This window comes from Camellia sinensis, chromosome 10, assembly GCF_055761805.1.
Source record: "Camellia sinensis isolate YWXY chromosome 10, ASM5576180v1, whole genome shotgun sequence".
In the NCBI taxonomy this organism is placed as follows: Eukaryota; Viridiplantae; Streptophyta; class Magnoliopsida; order Ericales; family Theaceae; genus Camellia; species Camellia sinensis.
Window position 1 is genome coordinate 44,385,775 of NC_138970.1, and position 16,847 is coordinate 44,402,621.

Consider the following 16,847-nt stretch of genomic DNA (forward strand, 5'->3'; position numbering starts at 1 on the left):
TATTGCCGAGTCTCAAGGACCCCCTAGATCATGCCACCTCGACCCGGGTATAGGCTAGTTTAACTGAAGAGTGAATTTATCTCCACTCACCATCCTCGGGATCGGGTCCTTTGTTCAGACTCCATTACGCCCATGGTTCTGGTACGTAGATCCCGGAAAGCTCCGAGTCCGCAAGTGTTCTGGGACTCATTAATGGAGCAACTTCTAGATTGCATCTGAATCTATTCGAAGCCAAGTGCTTCGGATCTCTAGGTTCGTGGATCGGAACCCTTTTGAGTCTAGGCTCGAGTAAGTCTCTAAGTTCGTGGATCCAAACCCTTTCGAGGCTTAGAGCGATTCGGCCTGTTTGATGGAGATAAATCCAGGCCCACCAATCTTGAACTATAGGGCCTAATTAATTTAGTGGGCTTAAATTAGCTTCTCTTACAATGTATAATTGAGGATTTTAATTATCAATTGATATTGAAAAATCTTCAAATTCCTGAAATATTGATTTGTGATTATGTATCAATTTTAAATAATAAATAACAATCTCAATCAAACAATCAAAGACAAATCGACATAACAATTTAACGTAGAAAAATCACAATTGGGGCGCCTCCAATTGTGATGCTCGAGCACACATTTCATCACTTGAGCAGTGCAAAACATATAGGCTGATCGCTTGAGCGCAACTTGCACCGCTCGAGCGGTAAAACTTTCTTCCCAAAAGTTTAGGCGCTCTACAGAAATACTGAATGATCTGTTTCTTCGCTCAAGCAGTCAAATAGTTCGATCCCCGATATAGTCAGCGAAGTGGCAAACATGAAAGAATTAAGATCACAAACTCCTCTGCAAGGCACAATTTATATTGGATTCTCATATAAAAACTCATATCCTCACTAAAAGAAAATATCTAATAAAATTACAATTGAAATGAGTTTTGTCAAACGGGATTACTAATAACAAAAACTTAACAATCTCCTCCTTTGGCAATTCCGTGACAAAACACACCTAACAAAAAAAATCTTAATCACCCCAACCCATTACAACTAACAAAAACAAACTTCTTTCTCAAGGTCATGATCTGCAAAGCAACTATTAGTGCCACAAGAGTATATGAAAAAACAATAGACATATGACTAGATTATTTTGAAGCATCAGATGCATGAGATGGAAATATGAATAGATGAAAATCCTAAGAAACATGCAAAAACACTCAAAAAAATTTCCCTCAAAATTCTCTCCGTTTTTTGTCAAGAATTGTCAAAGGAAGCTCAATCAACTAAAACAAGAGTATAAGCCACACAAGATGATGTAAAAATTAATTGCATGTGAGAAGTAAGCCACAAATAAGCGGTGGATAGCAACATGCAAACTAACTAATACCAATCTCCTTTACCAAACCAATCAATGTATGTTTATGCGGGGGAAAAAAAAAAAAAAACCTTGCAATGATTAACCAAACTTTCCCTCACTAAAAGCAACGACAAACACTGAAAACAATGAACAAGAAAAAAAATATATATAGTGGAGCAAGAAGGGAATTTCAGATTTGTACCTCAAAACACACAAGAATATCTAAGAAATACAATTACTTGAAAACACAATGTGCGCAGCTTCTAGAAGATTCCTCATGAAAGAATGTGATGCAACATCTGAAAAGCATAGATCCCATGATAAAAGTGTATGTGTAACTCTTGGAATTCAACAAACACTAGATTCAAATCCTAGTAGTGATCTAATAGCTGGACCTCCAGCAAGAGAATCTAACCACAACTTAGGAAAGTCAAACCACTAGAAATCAAGGGGTATTTGTTGAGTAAATGCGGAGGCTCCCCTTCAATCAATGAATCAGATTTTTTTCTTTTTTTTTTTAATTTATAATTTTCTTTCTTTCTTTTGCGCACTCATTGTCGGTTTTCACGCTCAAGAGTATAGAAACCAAACTAAAGAAGCATGAATTCAATAAGGATAGCCTGGTTGGTGACTCTGAGGTAGCTTTTTCCTCATGCCTTGACTACAAAGAACTGAGGGGGAAGCCATAGAGATACAAAAAGATGGAAAGTGGTTAAGAGACTCAATATCACAGATGATGTGCTAGTATAGGTTAATTACTCTAGAAATGCAAAAGACACAATACTAGAAGTGTGACGCCTCAAATCTACACTAAGGGTTGTAGTCAAGGGAAAGTCACTAATGAGTCCTATGGCCAATAATCGAGTAAGATCCTTAGATCGCCGGAGGAGTCAAATTAGCCTCCCTTGTAAGTCCAGCTTTCTTAGGTAGCGCACTACCATTTTGACAGATCTTAAGAGGCATTAACCCAAGGTCTCATAAACAACGCGGAGATAGTCATAGGATTACAAAGATATATAAGAAAATAATAATTATAGTGTTTCCAAACTTAAATTTCAAAACAAGTTCCATTACTATTACATTTCAAAACAAAAAAAAAAAAAAAAACACGAATAGACTCATAAGCAAAATGGCTTCTAATTTTCTTTAAGGCAAACATAAGTCTTCAAATGTATCTGGCTCTTCGTCGGCCTCGTATTTTTCTTCGATACCTAGCATAAAACGCAATGAACTTTGAATGCCCAGTAAACACACACACACACCCCATCCCTTTTTCCCAATTTAATACACAACAACATTTACAAAAAACTGTGGAAAGGATCATGGCATTTAGGTTCATAACACAAATTATATGGTTAGTTGTTAGCAGTCTAGAAATCCCCCAAAGAGATTTCGTCTTCCTAACTCCAAGAATTGGACGCAGATTATTTGGTATGCCCTCTCTTTTGCTGCTTTGTTGCAAACCTTATCTCATATGCCTACCAACAGTTATATACCACGTAGCGCCAACTGCAGGGCCTCAAAAGAGATGGTAATGATGGGCTTTGCCCAAATCCCTCCTTACACTGAACTACCTAGGTGTAATAAACCCGACCTATGATTAACTGCTAAACCATGAGTAAAGATGCTTAATGAATAATTAAGAAGAAATTCTAAATTAATTTCATGTGTATTGTATTATTTGTATTTATACCTATCTATCGTAGGAATATTTATTCATGTTTCTGTTTTGTTCTGTGAATTGAAGGCCTTATCGGCATCCGAATACGAAATTGACTTGATTTATGTGTTATTTGGGATTTTAAGAATTTTATGGTAGGTTTCATTAAAATTCAATTCGGAACAAATTAAATTAAAATAATTAATAGTCATTGCTTAGACTAATTATAGTTTAATTAGCCAACCCTTAATCAAACCAATATAAGGCTAGTATGACTCAAGACACTCAAATTACACACTCTTATCCCCTCATCCTTAAGCTCAAAAGATGTGAGATAGAGAAAGGAAAGAACTGAGTTCAAGTTAGGAGTATTGCTAGAGAACTTGGAGGTTGGCTTGTAACTTCAAACAATTAATTTTTAGAGCATAATTGATCATCTAAGGTAAGAATTCAACCTTGCAACTTTGGAATTGAATCACTTAGCACATGAATCCAAAGCATTAAGTTGTGTAATGCTAGGATTGAGCTAAAATGAAAGAATATAGATCATACTATGCATGCACGTCCATCTCATCACAATTTGAGTTTGATTTCAAAGAATTCGCTCATGCATGTGTCCATCTTACTTTTATTTTGAGAATTCATCTTGTTTGATACCATTTTATACCAAATGATCATGCTTTGGAGGTTTTGAAGTCAAGGCAAGACAGGCATGTTATGTTTTCAAAGATTTGAGTTTCGTTTTACACAATTGGCATGCTTTTGGGCTTTGATTTTGTGATTTGGTTTTGATTTCTTGATGTTTGACAAGTTTATACAAGTTTCCTTAAGTTTTTGGCCCAAAAGAACTTGATTTTCAGCTTTGAGTTTGAGTTTAAAGCTTAGAAGCAAATCTGGAAATTCTAGAATTTTGTTTCTACGCTCGAGCGACAGATCCGGCGCTCGAGCGATCGCTCTATGTTTTGCACCTCTGCTCGAGAGACCAAAAGTTGGCCCGAGTGTAAAATTCATGCTCCCAAAAGTTTTCATGTTTTGCAGACTGCTCAAGCGATAAGAGTTACGCTCGAGTGAGGACCTCAGTCTCATGCTCGAGCGACCGTCGAGCGTACGTCGAGCGAAAAAATCAAGTAACCAGTACTTTTGCAGAGTTTACAAACTGCTCGAGCGAAGGAAGTTACGCTCGAGTGACCACCCACATTTTTTAGCATCTGCTCGAGCGACAGAAGTTGCGCTCAAGCGAGGCTCTTGTTTTCAGCATATGTGATTAAATGTTTTCAAGTGCATTTTGGCATCCTCATTGCATCCTAGGCATTCATAGGCCATGATTAAGACACAATAATGAGGATAAAACTTAGAAACACACTAAAAATGAAATGAAATAAGTTAAGTACCATCAAAGCGTGTGTTTCAATCTGTATATCTGTTATGTTTGTGTAAGTTACACGCCGTGAGCTGTTAATGTATTGGTTACTATCAAAGCTACTTGTGAAACTATTTGTATGTAATAACTCTGTAAAGTTATGTTTGACGTTAATTATTTTCTGATAATATGAAATGATCAGTTTTTCGAAATGCTATGTTTTATATGAACGAATGATTGTCCAATTTTCTTCGAAATGTAATTATGGTATCCTTAGTAGAGGCCCTTGCCCAAGGGACATAATACTGTGGCTTACGAGCATGAGGGCCTCACTTGGGGAAATAATACTGTGGCATAGGCCCTCTCCCAGGAAAAATAATACCGTGGCCTATGTATGTGATAAGACACTCGGTACCAGAGGTTCCATTATAGAGCTTGATACTATTGACCAAAGAGATATGGTAATGCTAATGGATATCCGACGCATGATTTGAATATGAATATGACTATGACTCCATTTCTGATACAAATATGCCTATGTTTCAATTTTGATAGGAGAATGGAAATCTTAATTTGTTACGAACGTCATTCATTAAAATCTTTACTTTGTTATTAGTCACTGGGCTCCAGCTTACTCTATTATTTATGTATGTAAGCGACCAGACGCGTGACTAGACTCAGAGTTGATGACCTGGTATCCTTATCATGTCAGCCAGCTGTTGTGCCTCCCGAGGAGGTTTCCTTTTTGTGACACACATGTTTGAGACTTTGTTTTCTTTTGGAACGTGAACAAGTTTTTTGTTTAGGTGTATATTGGGCTAAGTTTCCTTTTGTTATATCTGTAATGAATGTGACATGAATTATTGTATTTTTGACATCACACCTATGTATATATAAAGTTATTGAAATTTTTGTCCCATGTATGTTCACACAGCTCAATGGACCATGTATATTTTTATATTTGCTTCCGCAGCCCCTTATTATGTGGTAATCTGTTCAGAGTCCTTTGGTAATCCTTAGGTTACTAGCCGGTTACGACGATAAACCTATAGGGGCGGGTTTGGGTCGTGACAGAGTGGTATCAAAGCACATGTTATGCCGCACACAGAAGTCCATATGAGCTATAGGATATCCTAGAAAAGAATTAGGGATATTTCATTTGCATGTACGAGTGTGCGTGTTAATTTCTATAAATGTGGAAATTGAATTTGAACATGAACACAAGAAATTGAAATGAATGAACTGGGAATGAATGTGCCTAATATTCCGAGAAGAACTATTTGCCTATGTTTATTATTGTCTTGTTTACCTATAGCAATGGAAAATACAAGAAGTGATGGAATAGCTGAATCTTCTGAGGCTCAGATGAGCCGAATGGAACAAATGCTCGCAGCCCTAACTGAAGCAATAATACCGCAGCAAAGACAACAACCTCTGCTCCCTCCAGTCCAAGTTGAGCCAGATAACAGTATGTTTGGTTTCAGTTTTCTGAATTCAATTTTTTGTTTTTCGTATTTTTTTGTTTTTAATGAATATTTTTTAAATTTTAAGTAATGTTTTTTTTACTTTTTTAGATGCACTTTACTTAGATGTATCTAAATAGTAAAATATTTGTGAAAAAATATTTTTAAAAATTAATAAATACACAAAAATACGAAAATTTAAATGTACTAAATTTTCGTATTTTATTTTTGTATTTTTGGTATTTAGTGTATTTTTTAAAGATTTTTTTCACAAATATTATACTTTTTAAGTGTGTTTATGTTAGGTGTGTCTAAAAATTAAAAATAAAATTGCTTAAAATATTTTTAAAAAATCATTGACAACATTAAAATACGAAAAATAAAAAAGTAGAATTTTCTAAAAACTGTTTTCTGAAAACTAAAACCAAACAAGCTGATATTATAAATTTAACTCAAAAGTTCATGAAGATGAAACTGTCGACTTTCTTGGGTGGTATTGAACCCTTAAAAGTAGAGACATGGTTACTGGAAATGGAGAAATTATTTGAAGTGTTTCCCTACTCCGAGACTCAGAAAGTTCTATTGGCCACCTATACCCTAAAAGATGAAGCTCGAAGATGGTAGTTGTTAATCCGAATGAATAATGGAAACATGACATGGACTCAATTCAACGAGATGTTCTATGACAAGTACTTTCCTCAGTACTTTTGGGACCGAAAGGTTTCTGAATTCCAAGAACTCAAGCAAGGCAATATGTTTGTAGCTGAATATGAGGCTAAATTCACAGAATTAGCTCGATTTGCTCCTCATATGGTGGATACGGACTATAAGAAGGCTCGAAAATTTGAGGGGGGATTAGATTTGGATGTGTTTTATCGAGTAGGCATCCTGAAGTTGCCTACATATGTAGAAGTACTTAATAGAGCATTGATGGCAGAAGCCACTCTAGCAGCAAAGAAACAAGTTAAAGCTCAAACAATTGAATGGAGGGGTAAAAGATCTGAATTCAATTTCAAGAAGGGTCGGTCATTTTCAAAGAAACAAAACACGGGAACCTTCAGTAGCTCTAGTCAGAGTAGTGGATATATTCCAAACTGTCCTGATTGTGGAAGAAAGCATAGAGGAATGTATTATCATGCATCTGGTGCCTGTTATCGATGTGGCAAACTTGGCTATGTAATGAAGAGTTGTCCACTTGGCTCCGAAAATGCCAATCGCCCCGCGGCAAGTTCAGCCGGATTTGTCTCTATAACGAGGTCAAATACAAGAACTAATGCTAGAGGTAATACTGGAAATGAAACATCAAGGCAAGGGAGAGTATTCATACTAGTGCCAGGAGATGTACAGAACACTGAGGTTGTTGTGTCAGGTATAATTTCAATCTGTACCCAAAATGCATTTGTCTTGATAGATTTCGGTTCTACCCACTCATTTGTGTTGCATATCTTTTCTCGAAAATTAACTAGACCCCTAGAACCCATGAATTATTTATTGTCTGTATCTACGCCATCTGTGGGTTTTATGGTATGTGCATATGTTTATCCAGCATGTGATATTGTGATCGGTAATGTGACGTTGTATGTTGATTTATTGCCTTTAGGAATTTATCATTTTGATTGCATATTGGGTATGGACTAGTTAACGAAGTACTGTGCAACTTATTGACTGTGTGAATAAGTCTGTTATATTTCATCCACCTAGATTACCTGAGTTTGTGTTTACTAAGAATGGGGTAGTTCCACCCCCATACTTGATTTCTTCCATGAAAGTTGTTAAACAACTTAGGAAGAGATGTAGAGGGTATATGTGTTGTGTTTTGACTGAGACTTCTGATAGTCCTACTGTAGAGAATATCTCTGTAGTAAATGAATTTCCTAATGTATTTCCAAATGAATTGCTTAGAGATTTAATTGATAGGGAATCGAGTTTACTATTGATGTTGTACTCGGAACACAACCGATTTCTAAAACCCCATATAGAATGCCGACCTCTGAACTGAAAAAATTGAAAAGTCAACTTCATGAACTGTTAGACAAGAAGTTTATTCGCCCGAGCACTTCACCATGGGTGCTCCAGTTTTGTTTGTCAAAAAGAGAGATGGATCTTTGAGGCTGTGTATAGACTATTGGAAATTGAACAAAGTGACTATCAAGAACAAATACCCACTACCCCGAATAGATGATCTCTTTGACCAACTCCAAGGATCACAAGTGTTCTCGAAGATAGACCTTAGATCCGGGTATCACCTGTTAAAAGGTTAAGGCAGAAGATATAGAGAAAACTGCATTCAAAACTAGATACAAGCATTACGAATTTTTGGTGATGCCATTTGGTGTAACAAATGCACCTGCAGCGTTTATGGACCTAATGAATCGGGTCTTCAAACAATTTCTTGATGAATTTATCGTTGTATTTATTGATGATACACTGATTTACTCCAAAAGTAGGAAAGAACATGAAAGTCATCTAAGAACTACTTTATAGATTCTGAAAGAGAAAAAGTTGTATGCAAAACTTTCCAAATATGAATTTTGGCTTGACAAGGTAGCATTTCTGAGACATGTAATCAACAAAGACAGTATATCAATAGACCCACAGAAAGTTGAGGCCATTGAAGATTGGCCAAGACCAACCAATGTGTCAGAAATCAAAAGTTTTCTGGGCTTGCTGGTTACTATTGTAGATTTGTGAGAGATTTCTCTAAGCTTACCATGCCATTGACACAGTTGACTCAGAAAAATGTATCATTTGATTGGACTGATCAGCGGGAATCAACCTTCCAAGAACTGAAAACTAGACTGGTAACGGCACCAATTCTGACATTGCGGCTCTGTTTATTATAAAGTGCATTGTTTGTTATTTTTAGGGTTGAACCCGTCTAAATTCTCAGAAAGGAGAGCTACCAAGATTTTTTTATATTGGAGGGTGTTTATATATCGGTTTCCTTAATGATTTGAGAGTGATCAATAGATCTATGAGCTTCATATTGATATCATTAAGGGGTTTATTTTTATTATTTCATTCACAAAAAAGAGAGGTGTTCTTCTGTGGATTCCGAAAAACTTGGTCTTGAAGCTTTGGTAGATTCCGAAGTGGCTCATCGTCGTTTCATAGTGAAGATGGTGGGGGAAGAGACACATTGGGTTTGGTTCAATTCGGGCGTAGATTCACTAGGTAATTGAGAGTACTCGCGTGTAATTTCTTTTTATTTTTTTAGTGGATTATTTTGTGATTTTTGCCCGTGATTTTTTATTAGAATTTGAGGTATTCCAATTGTGATTTTTTTCAACTTAAATCATTGTGTCGATTTGTTATTGATTATTTAATTAAGATTGATATTCACTATTTAAAATTAAACTATAATGACGAATCAGTATCTCAATAATTTTTAAATTTTTTAGTACGCGCTTCTAAGGGCGTATATATTAGAATTTTCCTTATCAATAATGTTTGGACTATTGCAGCTCTTCAACATGATTGACAATAGTTGAGAATCAGATTCCCTTTGTAGTTCTACACTCTGTTCGTCAATATAAAAAAGAATATGCCATTGCGTTAACCATACCCATTTGGGAAATTCCCACCACAAAAATATCTACTTTTATTATAAAATTTTATAATATCAATTACGAAAGGTGTAATTTTATTATAAATTAGCGAAACAAAAATGTCATAACCAAATTAGAAACTTTTATAACATCAATTACAAAATTTTAAATATTTTTATTATATCAATTTGTAATAAGATTACACATTTTATAGTTGATGTTATAAAATTTTATGATAAAATTATACATTTTGTTATAGGTTAAAGGGTGCAAACTGGAGCATTTCCCTATTTGTTTACAATGAATAACATGGTCACTTTAGCAATTTTCTTTTTTAAATGGATAAATTATAAATATGAATTGTCCCTTTTAATTTTAAAAATTATATTCCATCCGTTGTCTTTTAAATTTCATAACAATTAGCCTCTTTTATTAATAAATCATCAAATTAATTAATAGGTTTTAATAATATTAAAATTTTATTTTAATAAATAATTTACGTAATTTTATTAGTTTTTTTTTATCGGCAAAGAAAATCTTTATTGATGAAAGTATGCAAAAAGGATACAGAACATCAGTAAAGAGGAGCTTGGAGATAACAAAAGCTCCAAGCACCAGTTGGTGAGAAACCAACAAACAACACAAAAAAAACAGAAAAAAAAAAAAAAAAAAAAAAAAAAGCAACCACAGCTAACAATATAGCAGACCAACTAAGCTTCACCCAAACTGCAAAGAAGAGAGACAGAGCAGACTGCAGATCAGTATATTGCACAGAAAATAAACACCAAAATTTGAGCAAACTCAACCAAAATCTGGATGGAACAAGACAGCACCAAAAACTGTTCAGGAACATAGGGAAATCAAGAAAAGAACCACCAACTGGGCTTGAAACACCAATCCACACTATTGATAACACACCAGATAAAGGGAGCAAGTCCATAACCTCCACCTGAAGTGCAACAGCCAGCAGGATTCTCAATGTCTCCTATACTTTGATGGTCTGCATTCTTTTCCAATTTCTCAAGAACATTTTCTGAGGCCTTTTATAAGCAACAACCACCATCATCCATCAGCAATCCACTCCCCTCCTAAAATCTGCACATAGCAAACCAGCTTCCTGCATTATACATCTGCTGACCTCTGAACTATAGCATACAGCAGCAGTCATTCTCTGACCCTATTTGCAGCCACCAATCAACCTCATACAACAAACAGACCTCCAATACCATACAGCAGACCAGTAACCAACCAGCAAACACCAGACATTATTTGCAGCCCCAAGACATCCAACAGCAGCAGGCACACCAAATTAGCATATTGCAGTAGCCCCAATGATTCAACTCAAACAGCAGCCAGAAATCAGCATATAGCAGCAGACATATAGCAGCAGACAATAGCATAACTCTGCATTTGGATGAGGATCCCCTTTGATTACTGGTTTCAACCTTGCTTAGCAGGCCAAACATAAGAGCAACATACACTAGCAAGACTGCAGTTCAGACTCCAGCTCCATCAAATCACCAGTTCTTTGAACAGCCCAGAAAGCAACCAGCTTCAGGCAAGACATCCCACATATCAGTAGCCTCCATAACTGGCATAGCACTAACAGCAGATCAGTAACCTCCAAGCAAATCAGCAGCCTCCACAAACTACAACCAAAGCTGGAACAAAATCTGACCAAGACAACCTAGCAGACAGATCAAAACAGGACTGAGGCAATACAAAATTCTGTAACTGGAGCCAAAAAAATCCTTTGAACCAGGCCTCCTCCACTGCTTCACACAGATATGCATAGCAGGTGAACACAAGAACACAAACAGAAACTCTTGGGAATAAATTGACCATGGGTGTGCAGCTACAAAGAGCTATCCTAATTTGCAGCAGCATAACTTCAAGTTTAGAAATTCAACCCATAGAGCTATCCTAATTTGCAGCAGCTCCACCATCTTTATTCACCAGCACCAAACCAATTGTAGCCCAACCGATATACCAGAAGCATATCAGCAGTAACAGAACAGACCAAAGCTAACCGGGAGCATCCTAGCAAAGCAGATGAAAACGTATCACCATCTTCAGACTGAGGCATGATTCCTATAGCCCAGACACGTTCTCACCTGATTGAGATTGTGAATCATATCATAGACAGAGTAGTCCAAGGTAAAAGGTGATTTGACCCACACTGCAATTCTGACCTTAATGTTTTCACATAAAGTATCAAAGAGGGCTGTACCCCATTGAACACACAATCATTCCTTTGTTTCCAGATTGACCATAAAATAGCCAAAGGGACTACACTCCATATCTTCTTTACCATCTTAGTGTGCCTACACCCAGCCCACCAATCCAGCAGGTCCTGAACTGAACCTGGTAAAACCCATTGCAGCCCCCACCAATTAACAAAGTAAGACCAGATCAGCCAAACAAAAGGACAATGGAGTAGAACATGAATAGAAGTTTCCTCCATCTCTTTACAAAAAATACAATAGACATCCACATTGCCATTAAGTATACCAATCCTTCTCAGGAAACTAGCAGTCTTAATTCTGCCCCTCCAAGCCAACCAACCGAAAAATTGAACTCTTGGTGGTGCAGCATTCTTCCACAGTGAACTTGAGGCCATGCAAGGAGGACCAAAACCTAGTTCAAACCAGTGATAGGCAGAAGAAACACTGAAAACACCAGATGGAGTAGCATTCCATTTCAAACAGTCCGGAACATTGGCTCTGAGTAGAGGGAAGCTGCTGAGATGGACTGACAGTCTCCTCAGCTCCTCTTCTTCCCAAGCAAAGAGGGATCTTCTAAAATTAAAAACCCAATTCCCAAAAGCATCTCTATTGGAATGGTACAGATACACCGACCCATCTTTGGCATTTGATAGTGAGTAGAGTCTCGGAAACTCATCTCTGAGGCAAAACCCACCTAACCAACGATCAGTCCAAAATCTAGCTCTGTGACCATCACCAATCAAAACAACTGCATTGCTCCTAAAGAAGTGAAGAAGCTCTGGCCTAGAGGCTACAATGTTGACAATATCACCCCAGATTTTAGACATCTTGCTGACCCTATCTGTAGAAGCAAACCAGCCCTTACCTTGCTCAATATACTTCCCACAAATCACCTCCTTCCAAAGGGAGTTTTCTTCAGCACCAAACCTCCACCACCACTTTAGTAAAAGACAAATATTCATAATTTTTACTCTACTAATAGCTAGCCCTCAAGTACTTTTACTTTTGGAGACATCCTCCCATTTTACCAAATGCACTTTCCTTCTTAAATCCGAACCACCCCATAAGAAAGCAGATTGTATTCTATCAATCTCTTTTGCAACCACCTCGGGCATTTTGAAGAGAGAGAGATAAAAAATAGGCAAGCTAGCAAGGATAGATTTGATCAAGGTCAATCTCCCAGTGAAGGATAAAAATCTTCTCTTCCAAGAAGTAAGACAAAGCTTGCACTTATCAATCACAGGCTGCCAAGTTCTTTTCCTACTTGGGCTGGCACCTAATGGAAGACCCAAATACTTAAGAGGCAAGATTTGATGATGACAATTCAGACTTGCAGCGAACTCTTGGCCCAGCTCAACAGGAATTCCCACCCCACAGACCACGCTCTTATTGTAGTTAATCCTTAGGCCTGATACAATTTCAAAGCACCTTAGGATTCTTTTAATATTGGCTACCTCCCCCCGATCAGCTTCGCAAAACAAAATAGTATCATCTGCAAATTGTAAGTGGGTGAGCCTAAGACCGCTTGAGCCTACAGAGGCCCCTCTGAGTAGTCCCAAATGTTTGGCTTTTTCTAGCAAAATGTTGAGGGTTTCAACCACAATAATAAATAGGAATGGTGATAGTGGATCACCTTGCCTTAGCCCCCTCTGTGCACAAAATTCTGGGGTAGGAGATCCATTAACCAAAACTGAAATTCTTGTAGTTGCTACACATTCCTTCATCCAACTTACCCATTTACTCCCAAAACCAAAGTTTGACAGCATAGAAAACAAAAATTTCCAATTGACTGAGACAAAGGCTTTTTCAAAATCGAGTTTAAGCACAATACCACTCTCGCCAGCCTTCTTCCAGCCATCTACTATCTCATTTGCAATAAGGATACCGTCGAAGATATATAGCCTTAATGAAAGCTGATTGAGTTTCATTTATGATATTTGGCAACACCTGGGACAACCTGTTAGATAGAACCTTGGCTAATATTTTGTACAATGAACCTACTAAACTGATAGGCCTATATTCACTTAGGCAAGTTGGGTTCTCAACTTTAGGAATTAGAGTAATGAAAGAGCTGTTTAAACCACGGACCAACTTAGCACTAAAGTGAAAATCCCTCATAAAGTGCAAGACATCCTCCTTAACTATACTCCAACATTTTTGAAAGAAGCCCAAATTAAAACCATCTGGCCCAAGAGCCTTGTTACCCCCACAAGATTTGATGGCATTACTGATTTCCACCTCTGTGAACTCAGCCTCTAAAGGTCTGAAATCATTGGCATCCCCAATTGACTTAAAAGGGCCATTAATGGAAGGTCTTTTCTTCCAAGGCTCAGCAAAAAGATTTTTGAAATGATTCAACACCTCTGATTTAACACCTATGGGATCTTCAATATTAGTTCCATTCACTAGAATTGAGCATAAGGCATTCCTATTACGCCTACAACTTGCCACAGAATGGAAAAAAGAGGTGTTTCTGTCGCTTGATATTGCCCAGTTGAGTCTAGATTTTTGGAGCCACAACCTTTCTAACATTTTGTTCATCTTCCAAACATCGCCATGCAATACTCTTCTCCTAGCCAGTTCATCTGCAGATAATGGCCTATCTTCAGTAACTAGATCAAGAACATGTGCTTCCTCTTCTGTAGCTTTTAACTTGTTCTCCACATTTCCAAACACCTCAATGTTCCACTTCTTAAGGGCAGATTTCAAGGATTTAAATTTAACTAAACATTTAAAACCAGCCCAACCCAACACTTGTAATTCAGCCCAAGTTTTCTCAACAAATGACAAGAACTGAGGATGCATAGACCATGTATTAAGGTACCTAAAGGGTCTAGGGCCCCAATCTCTCTCATCTTCCATTAAGAGGATGGGACAATGGTCAGAGAACAATCTTGGGAATCCCCATAACTTGAAATTAAAAGACTGCAGCCATTCTGGGTTTAGTAAAAATCTATCTAACCTGCTCCATCTTTCATTCTCATGTGAGTTACACCATGTGAACTTCCTTCCACACATTGATAGATCAGACACCTCTAGCTGCTCAATCATTTCATTAAACTCTCTCATCCCCTTATCCCTCCTAGAGCATCCTTTCATTTCAGAGATGCATCTAATTTCATTAAAGTCACCCCCCAAACACCATGGAAATAAGAACTGTGATTTGAGCTTCACTAGAATATCCCACAACTCTTTCCTTCTATCAGAATCATTTGGCCCGTAAACATTCACCACTACACAATTAAAGTTAAAAAAGATCGTACCTGCGAGAAGAAGAAAATTACGATTGCAACAGCAATGATTGAGCTGAAAGACCTCAAGATTCCAAATGCAGAGTAACCCTCCAGCTGCACCCTCTGAGTCAACTAATATGAAATCCACTTTTTCTCCAGCCCAAATAGAGTTCACAAATTCTGCATTGATTCCCTTCTTTTTAGTCTCTTACAGCAACACCATATCTATTTTCCTTACCTTGAGAACCTTCACGATCTTCCTTCTTTTTTTAGGCCTTCCTAGCCCCCTAATATTCCAAGATAACAACTTCATTAATAAAAATTAGCCCTCCTAAGCCTCCTGGAATAGTCATTCAGCAGACTACTCCCTTTCCCTTTTTTTGAACCATTTCCATGTCCTTTGTTTCCAATTCAACAAGTTTACTCACAACCTCATCCTCTTTATCTTCAAAATTCAGCCCAAGAGCTTTCCCCATTTGTAAAGTTGCTTCAGCCTCATTGAGTAGCATCCTACCACGATCTGATGCACTTTCCATAGAGAAAGATATTGCTGCAGCAGGGGATCTAAAAACAGCTCATTTCCTGAGATTGATAGATGGCCCTAGAATGTTGTGGCCAAGTTCAAGACCACCTTTCTTGTTCCAAGCTTTTCTTCTTACACATTTACTCTTCTTTCTCGTGCAGGCCTTCCTTGTCTGGGCTGCTGAAGTGGAACTTTCCCCAAACTTGCCAAGAATGACTCCACTGCCTTCTCCTATTTGGACCAGGTCATGATCTAATGCCCCACCAGCATCTAGAATAATTTTCTTAGGAATAGTTGGGTTGCCTGGGCTGCTAGGACCACTAAATTTCTAGGCCAAACTAATAGAGTTCCCCCCACTATAGGCCTTACTCAGCACAACTTCTAAATTTAAACCTGGCCCAAGACCTGCAGAACCATTCACACTTCTAATGAAGACTGGCGTGAATAATTCGCCTTCCACAATACGCTTTCCATCACTCATACCATGCATAGAGCCCGCCATTTTTTCTGAAACACTGACATCCCGTGCGCCTCCAGCATTTGTCACTACCATGATGGTGTTTGTTTCTTCCACCATAGAAGAACTTTGCTGACTATTCACACTCTGCCAACTGACATCCGCTGTCACTACCTCCTTTGCAGCCAAGTTGACAGCTTTCCAACCCCCCACCACATCGCCACGCTGGACAGCCTGCAAGCTAACCATTCGTGTGTTAAGGCCATCTTCTTCCTTGTTTGAACTTAGGACATCTTCTTCCTTGTGTGAACTCAGATCGGCCCTATCCCTTTGCTGGGAATGGCAATTGCACTGCGACATAACAACCTTAGAAATAACAATATGCTCCTCGCAAATCATCACTGGGTATAAAATACCTTCACAGTCCAGATCAACAGTGCAATTGATGGACTCCATACAAGATGTTGCTATCCTAATCTTACCACATTAAAGGTTTTTGAGGTGCAATGTATCATCATCTATTTCAACAACCTTACCCCAAAACCTCCCTATCCGACTAAAGGTGTTGAAACTCCACAAATTTGGGGGGACCCCGTAGTAGCTGGGCCACACAAGCCTTTCTTGGTCAAGAACCATGCCTTGTTTCCATTCTTTAACCGAGTCATTCCACTCCTTAATCCACACATCCAAATGTTTGAGGCTCTCTTTCATCAATGGCACAGAATTGAAAGAGAGAATGACATCTCTACCACTACATAGAGAAAACTTGGTAACCCTTAAGCTCCTGTTCTGCAGTTCCTTCTTAAATTCGGCTGCAGAGCAGGTAGATTTTAGCCTAATAATGACACTCTCATATAACCAACCATTTCCTTCTTCAGTTGTCATAATGGTAATAGTTGGTTTAGATGAGGATCCCTCTTCTTTGACAACCTGAGCATACAATTTGTTCGCATTTTGCATCATAGAGGCAGCTATGGGCTTACTACCATAGATCGGGTGAACTGACCTCTGCTTCCCAACGACCTCTTTACCAAATTCTG

At 37.9% G+C, this 16,847-nt stretch overlaps 1 protein-coding gene across 1 annotated transcript; it reads right to left on the minus strand.

The window, feature by feature from the left end:
- Positions 1-10,170: 10,170 nt before the first annotated feature.
- Positions 10,171-16,263, minus strand: LOC145800334 (uncharacterized). Its single transcript, XM_082889992.1, has 9 exons — positions 15,720-16,263; positions 15,495-15,620; positions 15,214-15,377; positions 13,596-15,032; positions 12,623-13,507; positions 11,681-12,532; positions 11,484-11,561; positions 10,313-10,409; positions 10,171-10,208 (listed from the first exon to the last, which is right to left on the minus strand). Exons 1-9 carry the CDS (start codon positions 16,261-16,263, stop codon positions 10,171-10,173), a joined length of 4,221 nt encoding a protein of 1,406 aa, XP_082746118.1.
- Positions 16,264-16,847: the final 584 nt, after the last annotated feature.

Excerpts from the sequence above, each read along its gene's own strand:
- LOC145800334 (XM_082889992.1), bottom strand. The coding sequence starts at position 16,263 with ATGGAGTCCATCAATTGCACTGTTGATCTGGACTGTGAAGGTATTTTA. Across the intron at positions 15,621-15,719 it reads AAATTTAGAAGTTGTGCTGA|ATGCTGGTGGGGCATTAGAT; the intron begins GTAAGGCCTATA and ends AAATTATTCTAG. Across the intron at positions 10,209-10,312 it reads CTGTTGCACTTCAGGTGGAG|TTTTTGGTGCTGTCTTGTTC; the intron begins GTTATGGACTTG and ends GTTCCTGAACAG.